The sequence below is a fragment of the Tetrao urogallus genome (assembly GCF_951394365.1).
Source record: "Tetrao urogallus genome assembly, chromosome: 4".
Classification (NCBI taxonomy): domain Eukaryota; kingdom Metazoa; phylum Chordata; class Aves; order Galliformes; family Phasianidae; genus Tetrao; species Tetrao urogallus.
The window spans coordinates 32,712,756-32,726,271 of record NC_136817.1 but is presented as its reverse complement, the minus strand read 5'-3'; the positions used below and the strand labels follow the sequence as shown (position 1 = coordinate 32,726,271).

Genomic DNA, 13,516 nt, shown 5'->3' with positions numbered 1-13,516 from the left:
TGGCATCAAAACATTGGCCCACTGAATTTGTCTTCTTGGAATTTATCTAGCATGACTGCCTTCCACCCTTACTCTTCTTTTATTGCTTAGGCTGAGATTTGAGAAAACAGCTGTACTTGAAATCGCCTGTAAATTTTAAGTTCATGTGCGTACATGTTTTGTTCTGGTCTGGCATAATCTGAGTGTGATTGGATCTTCCTCCATCTGTGGTTCCTCTGTGCATTGAAAAGCACTTGCTGTGATGTACTTTACTTGAGGATCTTTAGTTATTATCCTTGAGTTTGAGGAGCATTCAAGAAAATACTGGTTTTTGAAAATACTAAAAAACTCAAAAACGCTTACTGAAGTATGTGTATAGTGTACACCTTATGTAGGAAAAATGTTGCTTTAAAGTTTAATGTGTTAGAAGCTGATACAGACTCATATATTCTGATGGGTCTCCCCTCACCATATTTCAGTTGTCTGTCATGACGGTGGCTATGGCTGTGGGAGAGGGTTGGAGCCTTGTGCTACGGTCAGTGGAGATCTACTCCATTCTGGCAGTGGAGCTTCTAGAGGACCCCAGATCACTCTCCAAATGATTTGATCAGAGAAAGAACTCCTAATCTTTATAATTTTTGGATGTCAGTTTCTCGAAACAGAAGGAAAGAGGAACTTTACTATTGCACATTGATGCAATGCTACTTCTAGCATGTTTTACAACTGCAGTGAAGCACCACAGTTACAAAATGTGCATACCACTGCAGGGTTTCAGTCTTCTTGTGCATAATCTTTGGAAAAAATTCTAGTTCTTGCATTCTGTCTTTCTGTCATGTATTCATTGTATGTTTAAAAAAAAAAAAACCAACACAACAGCAACAAACTTAGGACATCTTATTCAGATATTCCTATCATGCTTATGGCACCCTTAGTACAAAACAGCAGAAGAAATTAAAACATTTTTATCTAGCTGAGTATTACCAGTCTGAACAATTATAAGCATTACTTATGGTCACTTTCTAGAGATGTAATAAAGAGACTGACTAGAGAAGTTAAAGCCTCTATTACTTCTCATAAGGAGTATTTCAAATGCCTTAGGGGAGTAGGCACGGCTCTGCTCATTATGATGTGACAATTGAGGCTTGCCTCCACTGTCCTCAAAGCTTGTTTGTAACCAGTGGAGTACTCAGGGTATCTTTTTAAGTCAGATTAGTAGTGGAGATGCTGTATACTTTATTGCGAAGGAGAAAATTAATTGATTTTGAATAAAGGAATGACTACTTCATTTAGACATCAGCTACAGCAGCTGATAAGCATTCAGAGTGAAAGATGTCTTGATGTAGAGGATACTGATGTGATTTTCTGTGTGAACTCCACAAATGTACTACTGAGCCTCAGGTCAGGAACACTTATTGTGAACTGAGAAGCAGTTCCAATTAAGTTTACAATCCAGGAGTTGATTTTATGTTATATTATTAGTTCAGATTATTTTGCCAGGAGCATGGCAAAATAGTTCTAGGGAGCATATCCCCTGTAACGCTTTAGGTTATTAGCACCAGAGGTTAAATGGGCGTATGTTCGATGTTGCCACTAAGCAAAACACTTCATTAACTAGCAGCATACTGTAGTTTTTGCCTCTAGCCTGCAATTTGAAGCGTTAAAAAAATGTCCTGGTCATTTTTTTCTGGCCTTAAAGTTTAATGTTCAAGCCTGATGTCAGCTAAAAATAAAGCTCTACACATGATAAACACTTGGAAAAGAAAAAAAAGGAAAAAAAGAAAGGAATGTTTTAACTAAGAAAATGTGATGAGAGACTGTTAAAGTTTGAAGTGTTGGATTTCTTTCATGCCGTGAATTAAATCTGGCATCTGATATGAGCTTCCTCTAAACTACTTGTCAACATAAATAATTTTAAAATAGAATACCACTGAGGCAGGCGTTTATATTTGGGAGTCAGATCTTTTTAAAATCAATTGGCTATTGTAGAATCAAGAAGCATTTAAGTGTCTTGAGATTAATTGGTCAGGACAGAAAACAAACGGCACCAAAGTATGTAATTAAAAACCAACATATCTTTGGAGCTGAATATCAGTGGAGTTGATTAGATAAGATCTCAACTAATAATCAGTATATTTTGAGGGTTTATGTCTGCAGAAGCATATTTGAAATGTTACAAATTTAATATACAATAGGTTCTGCAGATATCAGAATACAGATTGTTTGAGAATGCTTGTCATAGAGACTTTATGTTGTTATTATACTACCAACAGAAAGATTGCACAGCTGTTTGAGATTTTAATCCTGATTCATATGTGATTAAAGATAGCTGTAGTGAATGTAAAAATAAAGCTTGAAACTGTTTCTTTATGAATACAATACTAGAGTGCCTCACCGAAAAGAGACAGCCAAAATAGCAGATTTTTAATTCAGTGTATCATAAACATAGCCTTGCTGCTTCTCTTAGAATGAAAATACAGTCTCCTAATTGAATTCACATAGTTCATAAAAAACAAAACCAAATAGTAACACAGCACTGCATACAAGTAGAAATGTTTATTTTCTGAGATAGACATTGTTCACTGCAAATTCAAGTACTTGAGCTTTAGACCCTTACAATGGCTTACCTGGAAACTGAGAGTCTTTCTTTTATTTGATTTATTGTGTTTTGTCAGCTGCATTTCACTTCATCACGCTGCAAATGTAATTTGGTTCATTTCACTGAATAGGATTATGAAGAGTGATTACCTCAGAGCAACATCATTAGTGTTTAAACAATCTGTTATAATTACGTCTCATAATGATGATCAGGTTTTGTTTTTAAAATAATAATTTTCTACAAGAAATATATCTTGTTATTTGCAGTAGTTGTCAGCCCTTCCTTTGAACCTTTCATTTTTGGTTTTCCAGGACTCATTAAGATGAAGGAATGTAGGTTTGTGAAATTGTTTCAAATGCAGGATTAAAATAACAGAAGAACCATTTTAAAAGATGTGCATGAGAAACCACATAAACTGAAACTCTTGAATCAGCTGAAATCTAACCCAAGAGCACTCAGTTGATATCTGTTCGTGTTACATTCTTCAATTTAAAAAAAAAGTTATTCTCAGGAAGTTTGATTTTTGCATGTGATATCATCAGCTTGAGGTGATGAACGATAAATGCTGAATGCTGTCTGTTATCAATTATCTAGTGTTATACTGAACTCATGTTCTTCAAGCAATGTCTTTGTGACACAAAGATAAATACCCTGAATCTTTCAGTATTTCAATTGAGATGAAATCTAAAAACTCAACTGCATCATTTACCTAAGCTGGAGTGTTACTGCAGGCAGGCTGGGTTTGGAGTCTCTGGCTCATGAAACATTGATTGAGATGTTTCCTTCCCTTGATTGGATTTGATACATAGGTTCCTCCAAAAATAATGCCTCTTATTTATTTCCATCTACAACCTATAACAGATACAAAGAGCACAGTAACTCCAGTTGAGCAAATTTTCAGCTACAAAACACTGTTTCCAACCCAAATAGTCACCATTAGCTGTGCCAGTAATGAACAAGAGCTTGCATTCTGCAGTTGTACAAATCTGCAGCAGCAGAGCTAACCCACTATCACGTTTGCTGAAACACACCACCCACTGCCTCACTATGCTCACATCCAGTGGTTAATTTCCCTAGACAGAGATAACAGAGGAATAAATAGTAATGTGGAAGAAATATAGTTTGGATTAAAAGGGAAGAGCCAGAATGTGCAGTTTGAACACTGGTGGACCATCCAGAACTCAGGTTGATCAGAGGCCTGGAACGCCTCTCCTGTGAAGAGGTCTGAGAGTGTTGTGGTTGTTCATCCTGGAGAAGGCTTTGCAGGAGCCCTTATAGCAGCCTTCCAGTATCTGAACAGGGCGTACAGGGCAGTTGGAGAGACACTTTTCATTATGGAGTACCATGGTAAGACAAGGGGTGATTTAGATTAGACAGGAAGAAATTTCAGGAAGAAATTCTTCACAGTGAGGATGGTGAGGCTCTGGCACAGGTTCCACAGATGGAGCATCTCCATCTGTGCACCTCGAAGATGCTCAAAGCCAGATTGGATGGGGGCCTGGAGCCTGATCTAGTGAGTGGTGTCCCTGCCCCTAAGTCAGGAGCTTAGAACTAGATGATCTTTAAGGTCCCTTCCAACCCAAATCAGTTTAAGATTCTATGATTTTACTTTATCAAAGTCTTACATTTTAAATACTTGTATGGAACAGCCGTAGTGACAAACTGGAAAAGCATTCCTAAGTTATGTTTTTTGTTCTGCTGATAACTGGCTTTTGCTTCCTAAGATAAGCAAGTTTTCCCAGGTCTTTAGCACTTCAGAGAATCACAGAGAATATCCAAAGTTTCTTTTTCATTTAAGATAAATATTAGTTCTATTAGCTCTGATGAATTGTTTAATCAGAGTATTTGTCTTCCCCTGTGTCAAAACAGTTGGAATAAATGCAAACACGTTTTTATTAATTTTTTGAATTATTCAAACAATTGTTAAATATGAAAAAGTTGTTGTTATTCACTAGTTAAAATATGTGCAGCTAAAATAAACATCTATTTTCTGTTGCTGACTCAGCAAATACACCAGCTTTAAAGAGAGCTGACTAAAGGAGGAGCACTTAAGGCACATTTCAAAAGACTTAGTAAACCCTATAAACTACATTAGATTTTTTTTTTTTTTAACTAAGAAATATCATTGAGCTAATTTATTGTCTTTACCTCATTCTTGCGATGTGTTCTCCTTGATAATTCAAAGATGGATGCTATGTGTCATAATTCTTCAATAAGGAAAACAGCAAAATCTAACATTAAAAAATTATCTCATCCTTCAGTCATGCCTGTTAGACAATAAAAAAATAAATACCCCCAGAGTGTAATTAGATACAGACATTGGAAATGTTTCCCGGATTCGTGGTGAATCTGTGAGTTGCATGTTAACAACAGGACTACTCTAATGTTCCATTTCCATCCTGTCTGCAGTCATACAGGGGGGGCTCCTGCTCACATGAAAGAACAGCCTCCATCTTCTTTAGCTTAAACAGAAAGGTACTGTAAAAAAAGGTTCTAATTAGGGGACGAAAGCTGTGAAACAATGAAACACTAGCAGAGCTAGTAGTAGCACAATCCTATTTGTCTACAGTTTTAGAAGCTAGCAATCTCCCAAAGTCTGAGAACTACATTTTGTCCCTTGCTGTCACGTACCAAGTAACAATTACAGGATAAAAGTATCAGAAAAGTATGGACAGCCTCTATGCAAGTTCATATTGTTATTTTAACTTAAAACATACTTTATACTTGTATAGTGCAATGAGTAAAATAATTCATTGTTAGTGTGGTAAGAAGCATATGCAAATCTTACCCTTTGCTAAGTATCTGCAGTTATCCTGGCCTAGGTGGAGTTTAAGGAGAGATCTGGAAGAAATATGGCTGATTTTTCAAGTTCTTTACAGAGAAACGTAAGCAGAAAACACAACAATAGTTTCAAGGTTTTGCTGAATAGGTAGGGAAGGCTAGCAGTGCTGGCAGAAAGCAAGGCAGGTACCAAGAGTGGTGTATAGTGGAAGTATTGCCAAATTGATAAAAACCACGCAATGAAAAACCAAAAAGTGAAGACAAACACTGTGGTAGTTAATGTTTTCAGACAAAGAAAATTTTACTTTTGTACAAAGAATCCCCTTGCCAGTGTTCAGCATCTGTTAAAATCTTCACCACTTCTCTTGGTTCTTTTCTTGTTGAAATGAATTATATGATTTCAGTTTATTCTCTGTTGAATAATATCTACCACATGTGACAATGGCTGCTTAGAAAAGGACTGCATCCAGGGTAACATATTTTAGCTCTGGAGGACTCTGGTCCCTCTGAGTCACAACAGTCCTCGGCAGCTCCACGCAGCGACCCAACTGCACCGCCCCGGCCCCCGCCAGCCGCACCCCCGCCATCTCCTGCAAAAAAAGCTTCTTCCAGAAAGACGGGGCGGGGTGGGGACACAAGAGGGGCCCGGCCTCGCCCGCGCTCCCCCAGCACCCCACTACAACCCGGGCCGGGGGCCAGTGGAGAGCTGGAGGGGCACAGCCGGGGCCCACCCCCCAATGTGATCCGAGACAGCCAGCACGGCTTCACCAAAGGAAGGTCATGCCTAACTAATCTTGTGGCCTTCTATGATGGAGTGACGGCATTGGTGGACGAAGGGAAGGCGACCGATGTCATTTTCCTGGACCTGAGCAAGGCCTTTGACATGGTCCCCCACCACATCCTCATCTCCAAATTGGAGGGAAGTGGATTTGATGGGTGGACGACCCGATGGATAAGCAATTGGTTGAAAGGCCGCAGACAGAGGGTGATGGTCAATGGCTCTATGTCCAGGTGGAGGCCGGTAACAAGTGGTGTCCCCCAAGGGTCTGTCTTGGGACCGGTGCTCTTTAACATCTTTATCAATGACATCGATGAGGGAATTGAGTGCACCCTCAGCAAGTTTGCTGACGACACCAAGCTGAGTGGTGCGGTTGATACGGTGGAAGGAAGGGATGCCATTCAGAGGGACCTCGACAGGCTGGAAAGCTGGGCTCGGGTGAACCTAATGAGGTTCAACACGGCAAAGTGCAAGGTTTTGCATTTGGGCCGGAAGAACCCCAGGCACCCGTACAAGCTGGGAGGAGTGATCCTTGAGAGCAGCTCGGCAGAGAAGGACCTGGGGGTCCTGATGGACGAGAGACTCAACATGAGCCAGCAGTGCGCTCTGGCAGCTCGAAAGGCAAATGGGATCCTGGGCTCCATCAGGAGAGGGGTGGTCAGCAGGGACAGGGAAGTGATTGTCCCTCTCTACTCGGCTCTTGTGAGGCCCCATCTGGAGTACTGTGTCCAGGTGTGGAGCCCTCAGTACAAGAAAGACATGGAGATTTTGGAAAGGGTCCAGAGGAGGGCGACTAAGATGATCAGGGGGCTAGAGCACCTCCCCTATGAGGACAGGCTGAGGGAGTTGGGCTTGTTCAGCCTGGAGAAGAGAAGGCTGCGGGGCGACCTCATTGCAGCCTATCAATACCTGAAGGGAACCTACACCCAGGAGGGGAGTAAACTCTTCATAAGGGCTGACAATAGCAGGACTAGGGGAAATGGATCCAAGTTGAAGGAGGGAAGATTTAGGTTGGATGTTAGGGGGAAGTTCTTTACGAGGAGAGTGGTTAGGCCCTGGAACGGGCTGCCCAGGGAGGTTGTGGATGCCCCGTCCTTGGACGTGTTCAAGGCCAGGTTGGACGGGGTCCTGGGCAACCTGATCTAAATGTGTATGTTTGGTGGCCCTGCTAGGCAGGGGGGTTGGAACTACATGATCCTTGAGGTCCCTTCCAACCCGGGTGATTCTGTGATTCTGTGATTCTGTGATTCTGTGAGTCAGGAAGGGGGTTGTAATTGATGAGGAAAAATAAGAAAGATCACATAATGTACAATAGCAGCCTGTGTTCACCATGCTGTGTTCGTACAGGTTCCAGCAAGGGCTGTCACTATCCTTGATCCCCTTCTTGATCCCCTTCACAATGAGTGCACTGCATTCAATAGGAAGAAAAACCGTTTTTGTTTTCATTCAGCTTCTCATTTCATTTCAAGTCCCACTGGTATAGGTGTATAGGCGCCAGTTAATAAAAAGAAATCTAATGTCTATATGAGATAATTACAACAAAACACTTGAAAATTTGTCTGTGTTTGTCAGGCCCGTGTCAGGGTTGGGGGCAATACCTGTGTTTTCTCTCTTGTTCCCTCTCTAAGCCCCACACATTCCTCCTTTTGTTGCTTAAATGTATCCTGACTTGGCTATTGATTGGATTACTCTGACCTGGAAATCGCTCTTGTTTCACGATGGCAGGGAAAACGTGTGACTCCACTGTCAATTACTGTGAATGCAACCCCTGTTTTAATGGTGGGTCCTGCCAGAGTGGGTTGGAGGGGTACTACTGCCACTGCCCCTTTGGTGAGTTTGCTACTCCTCTTCCTTATCTTCCCCTTCCCTACTAATAATTCTCAAATATGCAATTGATGTTTACCTTTTTGCAACTGATAAGTATGTGCATGGAACCCTGTCCTGTCCTCATTACAAGAACTTGACTCAATCAGAACAGCTTTTAGTCCACACGGGTTCTTGTCCTTTCAATTTATTGCATGCTAATGAAATTTTGAGTTCCAGAAACCAGCATACAATTCTGAGAATTAGAGAAGCGTGTAGTACTGCCAAAATAGTTTAATAACTATTAGAATTTAATTGTCTTGAGTTTGTTTTGTGGAATGAACCCAATAAAGACAGAAGACAACACAGATATTTAAGACATTGTGATGTAATTGCATCTAGATTGATTCTGAATGCAAGTTCATACAGAATTGTCATTGTTCAGACAGAAAAGCACAAAAGTAAATGCAATGGATCAATTAAAAAAACAACCACAAGCAACTGACAAACTCAAGAGATCATCTATAATATTTTAAAGCTGCTGAAACCCTCAGTACACACTTGTAAATAGCTTTAAGTACATTTTTCTACTAACATTTAGAGTAACTATTTTATTTTCCTTATGTTCCATTTTCTTGAAGTTTTATTCATTTCTTATATTTATAATTATGGTCCATAATAAATGCAACTAATATTCATAAATTGTTTTCTAATTGTCACTGCAATTAAAAACAAAATCAAGGAAAATTGTATATAACTATGCCCTCCAGAACACTTCTGCTCACATTGCATATTTTTTATCATATATTAGAAGTTTTTTAAAGGGCCTGTCTAAAGCATATCAATACTTCCTTATACTTTGTTTCTGGGATTATGCTCGATGAGGAAAAGCTATCTGCTACCAGATTGTATTTTTTGTTTTGCAGGTGTTTTTGGGAATCATTGTGAACTGAATAGTTACGGATTTGAAGAGTTGTCATATATGGAGTTTCCCAGTATGGATCCAAACAATAATTACATCTACATAAAGTTTGCCACTATAAAAAGGAATGCTTTAATGTTGTATAACTACGACAACCAAACCGGAGAAAGGGCAGAATTTCTGGCTCTGGAAATAACAGAAGGAAGGCTGAGATTCTCCTATAATCTTGGCAGCGGCACGTACAAGCTTACCACAACTAAGAAGGTGTCTGATGGACAATTTCACACAGTTATTGCCCGGAGGGCTGGAATGGTAAGAAATGCTAAAATGGGAATTTAAGACAAGTTCAGCCAAGTGACTTTGGCATCCACATGAACTCACAAGAACATAAAATTAGTAACATTGCATTTGCTAGCAGAACCTCCAACTTTGGATAAAAAAAACTCCCTCATTTCTTTCTTATTCCAACTGACTCAAAGACCTACAATGGTTTGTTTAGTATGATGATAATAAAAAATAATTAAAGAAACATGTGCAATGCCCCGCACTCTAAATGTGAAAAATGAGAACCAGGAATAATTAGTGAGATAAATTACTACATATGAGGCCAATTAACTGATGCAGATTACAGAAACGATATTAAGGAATACTGATTAACCATAGTAACAACAAAAACGCTGAAAATAATTTACCTTAATGTTTGGATAGTAGCAGTGATCAAATTTGAAATTCCATCTATGACCTTTTTAAGCCAGTTCAGAAATTTTGCAAATTTCATTTAAAAAAAAGCTTTTTTTTTTTTTTGCTTTTTTTTTTTTTTTTTTTTTTTTTCTGTATCACAAATGCAGAGAGTTCAAAAGTGCTACACTGAGAGGGATTTTGTCTGGGGAAAAAGGAGTTACTTCCTGCCTGCTCCTACCAGAGGGAAGGAATTCTGTCAAAAAGTGGACAGGGACAATTGATTGCCATATGCCTGGTGCCTCAACCCTTCTGCCTTTTTTTTTTTTCCTCAGTAAATGTTTTCTATTCTTCTTCTCTAGTATTTAATAATATTTCCAAAGCAGAACATAAACCAAATGTTCTTTGAGTTCAAGCCAAACTTTTTGACTCCATAGTGTTTGAGTTAGAAATGAAACCAAATATATTTGCCATCCACAATCAGTAACTATTGGCCAAAAGCTCCCTTTTCAGAAAGATATGGCCAGCATATATGGAATCTCATATTCTTCCCATGTTTGAAATTAAAGTCACGTAAGAATAATATATGGATGGAGCTCCACAATTTGTTTTATAGTTCAGGCCAGAAGAGATGGAGAGAATAAAAGAATAAACTGTTCTACCCGGTGTGACTCCGCCTGAGTCCTCGTAGAGATTTCTTTTCACTAACAAAATGGCTGCAGCAATCATTGCTGCTAAGGTAGTTTTTATAGTTTGTAGCTGCTCTGTTTGCAGTGCCCTGCTGAAATGCTTCATGTTCAGGGTAAGAAGTCCATAGGCACAAATGTCTCAGGAATATCAGAGGGCTATACGAGGTCTTGGTCCATGGTTCTGTATGGTCAGGGTTGTCTCCTGACTTTTCTGCACAGCACTTTTTTCTCCTGAAGAGTCTTGAGCCAGAAACTGCACGTCAGCTTGCATATGTTCCAATACCTGATTTCTTTCGCTTGTTGAAGTGGGGAATGGCTTAGTCTTCGGCTAAATTTGGATATCTGATTTGTGCACGTAGGAGTTTTATATCCAAGTAACATGAAGGATAATTGTGACATTGAGTAATGATGTTGTTTTAGTGTGCCTTAATATCAGATACTTAACAGTTTGCCTCACAGCTTCCAAAAGGTTATGCTCAAGAATGCACCTAGGTCTTATAAGACATAATGTTCACATTTTAGCAGCTAAATTAGTGTGGTATACCTGTTGATATTAGTTATGGCTTAGTGTAGAGCCCACCTTAAAAACTGCAGGAAATAAATGAGATACACTTAAAAAAAATAAAGTGGGAAAATGTTTTACTCGTGGATATGCCAGAGGGCTAGACTACAGAAGAAGAGAGAGCATAAAAAATACAATATAAAGAGAATTTCACTTTTGAATGCTTCAGACTGAGAGCATTTAAGACAACCTATATTTTTGCATGATTCTTGTTTAAACCATCTCATTAATGTCAGCTGTTTACAAACAGAGTATGTAATCAGAATCACCTTTGTCGTAGATATTTCTTCTGCAGGAAAAATGTCTCCCAGGTGTCCAAAACTGTATAAAATAGCCCCCCTTCAGGATTCCAAATCTGTCATTTCCTACAGCACAGTGGGATTTTATCGGAAACTGGTAAAATCATTAAGTTGTCAGTCCTGAGATATTGCAGAATGACAGACTAGAAAGCCTCATAATGCAGCAAGGTAACTGTAGAGTAATGCTCAAGTAACAAGCAGGAACATTTGACTAACATTAGAAAATAAATTGTATTGCACTCTGGTCCAAGTAAAATATATTCTCAAATATCTAGCCCTTCAGCTGGGTTTGCAACTTGGCTTTCACAGTGCATAGCGATATAAGTTAGGGAGATTACACTGATTGAGCTAAGAACAAAAAACTCATTTCATTTTTTGTTGTTGAAACTCTGAAGGAAAATATGTACACACATGATGGCATACAGACCAGTCAGCTTATTATTCTTTCTATGAATTGTTTCATTTATATAGGGCACGTAATCTACTTTGGAACTGCAGACTGATGTTTCACAGGAGAAGCAGTTTTCTTATTATGTATGGAAAGAAATTCAAGATAAGCTTTTATTAAAAAAAAAAAAAAAAAAGCAAATTGAACAATTTAGACACACTGTAGGACGTGATTTAGGGCTGAGAGCTATGAATGTGTTTGGTCATTACAATGTGTCAGCTTGCACTGTGTATTTGGAAATACAATGGAGAATATGTGGGGATTCCAACAAGATGTTGTTAGTGAACTGAGATGCAGGCAAGAGAAAAAAACTTTGCACTGTAATGACATCCCGATAGCTATTGCTGTTTGCTCAGCTCCTGTAAAGTAACCTAAACCAAAGTAGAAATCAAGTCTTTTTGGAAAGAAATGTTTGATTTCAATTTGCCGTAGAACTGTACCACACATCCAGTGGAAACATGAGGAGCTGATATGTACAACCTGGAGATTATGTTTATTTTTCTGAAAATTTGATTTAACTAACCTTCAGGACTTTTTTCGCAGTGCATCTGTTATTAATAAATCACCATGAGGAAAATTCTTTGCTAAATGAGGAATAAAATAAAAACTCCTTTTTAAATTACTAGGAGTTATTTCATGGTTTTAGTGAAAGCTTTTTTAAGAATTTTAGTACAGAAATTAGAAAATAAAAATGCCATGATTTGCTTTGGTGTAAATAACATGTAAAAAGACAGCTCCATTGTCTGGGGATTGATGGCTTTGAGATATCAATAAATTAAAGAGGAAAACTGCTTTAAGTGTTGATGCCCAGCACTTCTCTGGATGTCAGCTTGGTCTCTCTGACCAATCCATGTCCAAATGTTTTGCCATTATTGATGTAGTCCACTTGGGTTAATATTTTTAACTAATAATCTTAGAGTTTGCACACCCAGCTTTTGCACGGCACTCTTCATCCAGTTCAGGCAATGTGATTAGTGTCATGATGAAGCCCCTGAAGGAATGCCCTTTGTGTTTGGAGGGAGTAACTCTCTGTTCAGATCAGAAGTAGTATACAATATCAGCCAAAAGAACTGCAGCTTCAGAGAGGAAAGCAAGCAAACATGGAGGAATCCAAAGCTGAAAAGTTTGCGTTTCACTGGCTCTGTATGAGCTTGTCAATTAACTCCTGCTCCATTACTATCCACATGTCAGTGTTCACTGTGGTCTTGCAGAAAGGAGTTGGTCAGTGTCCCTGAAGCACCTTTTGATACTGAGTGACATAATGTACAAATACTTCATTCTAGCTGAGCTCTTTATATATATTATAAGCATTTATTGTGGTTGGGAATATACCCTTGCAGTATTCAACATATCTGTGTATGTGGCTTTTGCAGGCAGCATCACTGACAGTGGATTCCTGCTCTGAGGATCAGGAGCCAGGCTATTGCACTGTTAGCAATGTGGCTGTTTCCACTGACTGGTAAATAATTCTTCATTTTGGGGAGTTTAGTTCTGTAAAATGAAAATAACCTGCTAAAATTAGAGAAGCTTGGAATAATGATTATGTGTCTTTAGCCCAGTCTCAGGGAAGCGATAGATGCGTAAGTTGCACTCATAGGAGGCCTAAAGAGGTAATTCTCTGAAGTGTCATCGCCTTGCATCCGTGTAGAAGCAGGTGAAATTTTCTCCATGTCCCACTGATTGCCTCCTCAGGTTAAATTCCCATGTACAAGGATTTTATTCAAAAATCCCCAATTCTTAGCTCCATCTCTGTTCCCAGGGTATGGGTGAACATAAGAAGCCCACGTAAGAGGGTAGTCCACACTGTAGTGTAAATGAGGATAAGATTTTTTAATTAATGTTGTGGGATTTCGCATCAAAATCTAGACAAAATTAGTAATCAGAATATCAGACACTCATGATTACTGGCAACTTGTAAATCTTAATTAGAAAATGAAACAAATTTATGTGTTGTAATCAAATTCCTCTAAAATGTACTGCA

General features: G+C 38.9%; 1 protein-coding gene across 1 annotated transcript in view; it reads left to right on the top strand.

The window, feature by feature from the left end:
• Positions 1-13,516, top strand: part of FAT4 (FAT atypical cadherin 4) — a gene marked incomplete at both ends in the record, with an annotated part of 132,622 nt that overhangs the window by 106,472 nt on the left and 12,634 nt on the right. The window contains 3 exons of the mRNA XM_079534259.1: positions 7,860-7,964; positions 8,864-9,171; positions 12,909-12,994. Coding sequence (XP_079390385.1) covers positions 7,860-7,964; positions 8,864-9,171; positions 12,909-12,994 — 499 coding nt within the window. The remainder of the gene's footprint in view (positions 1-7,859; positions 7,965-8,863; positions 9,172-12,908; positions 12,995-13,516) is intronic.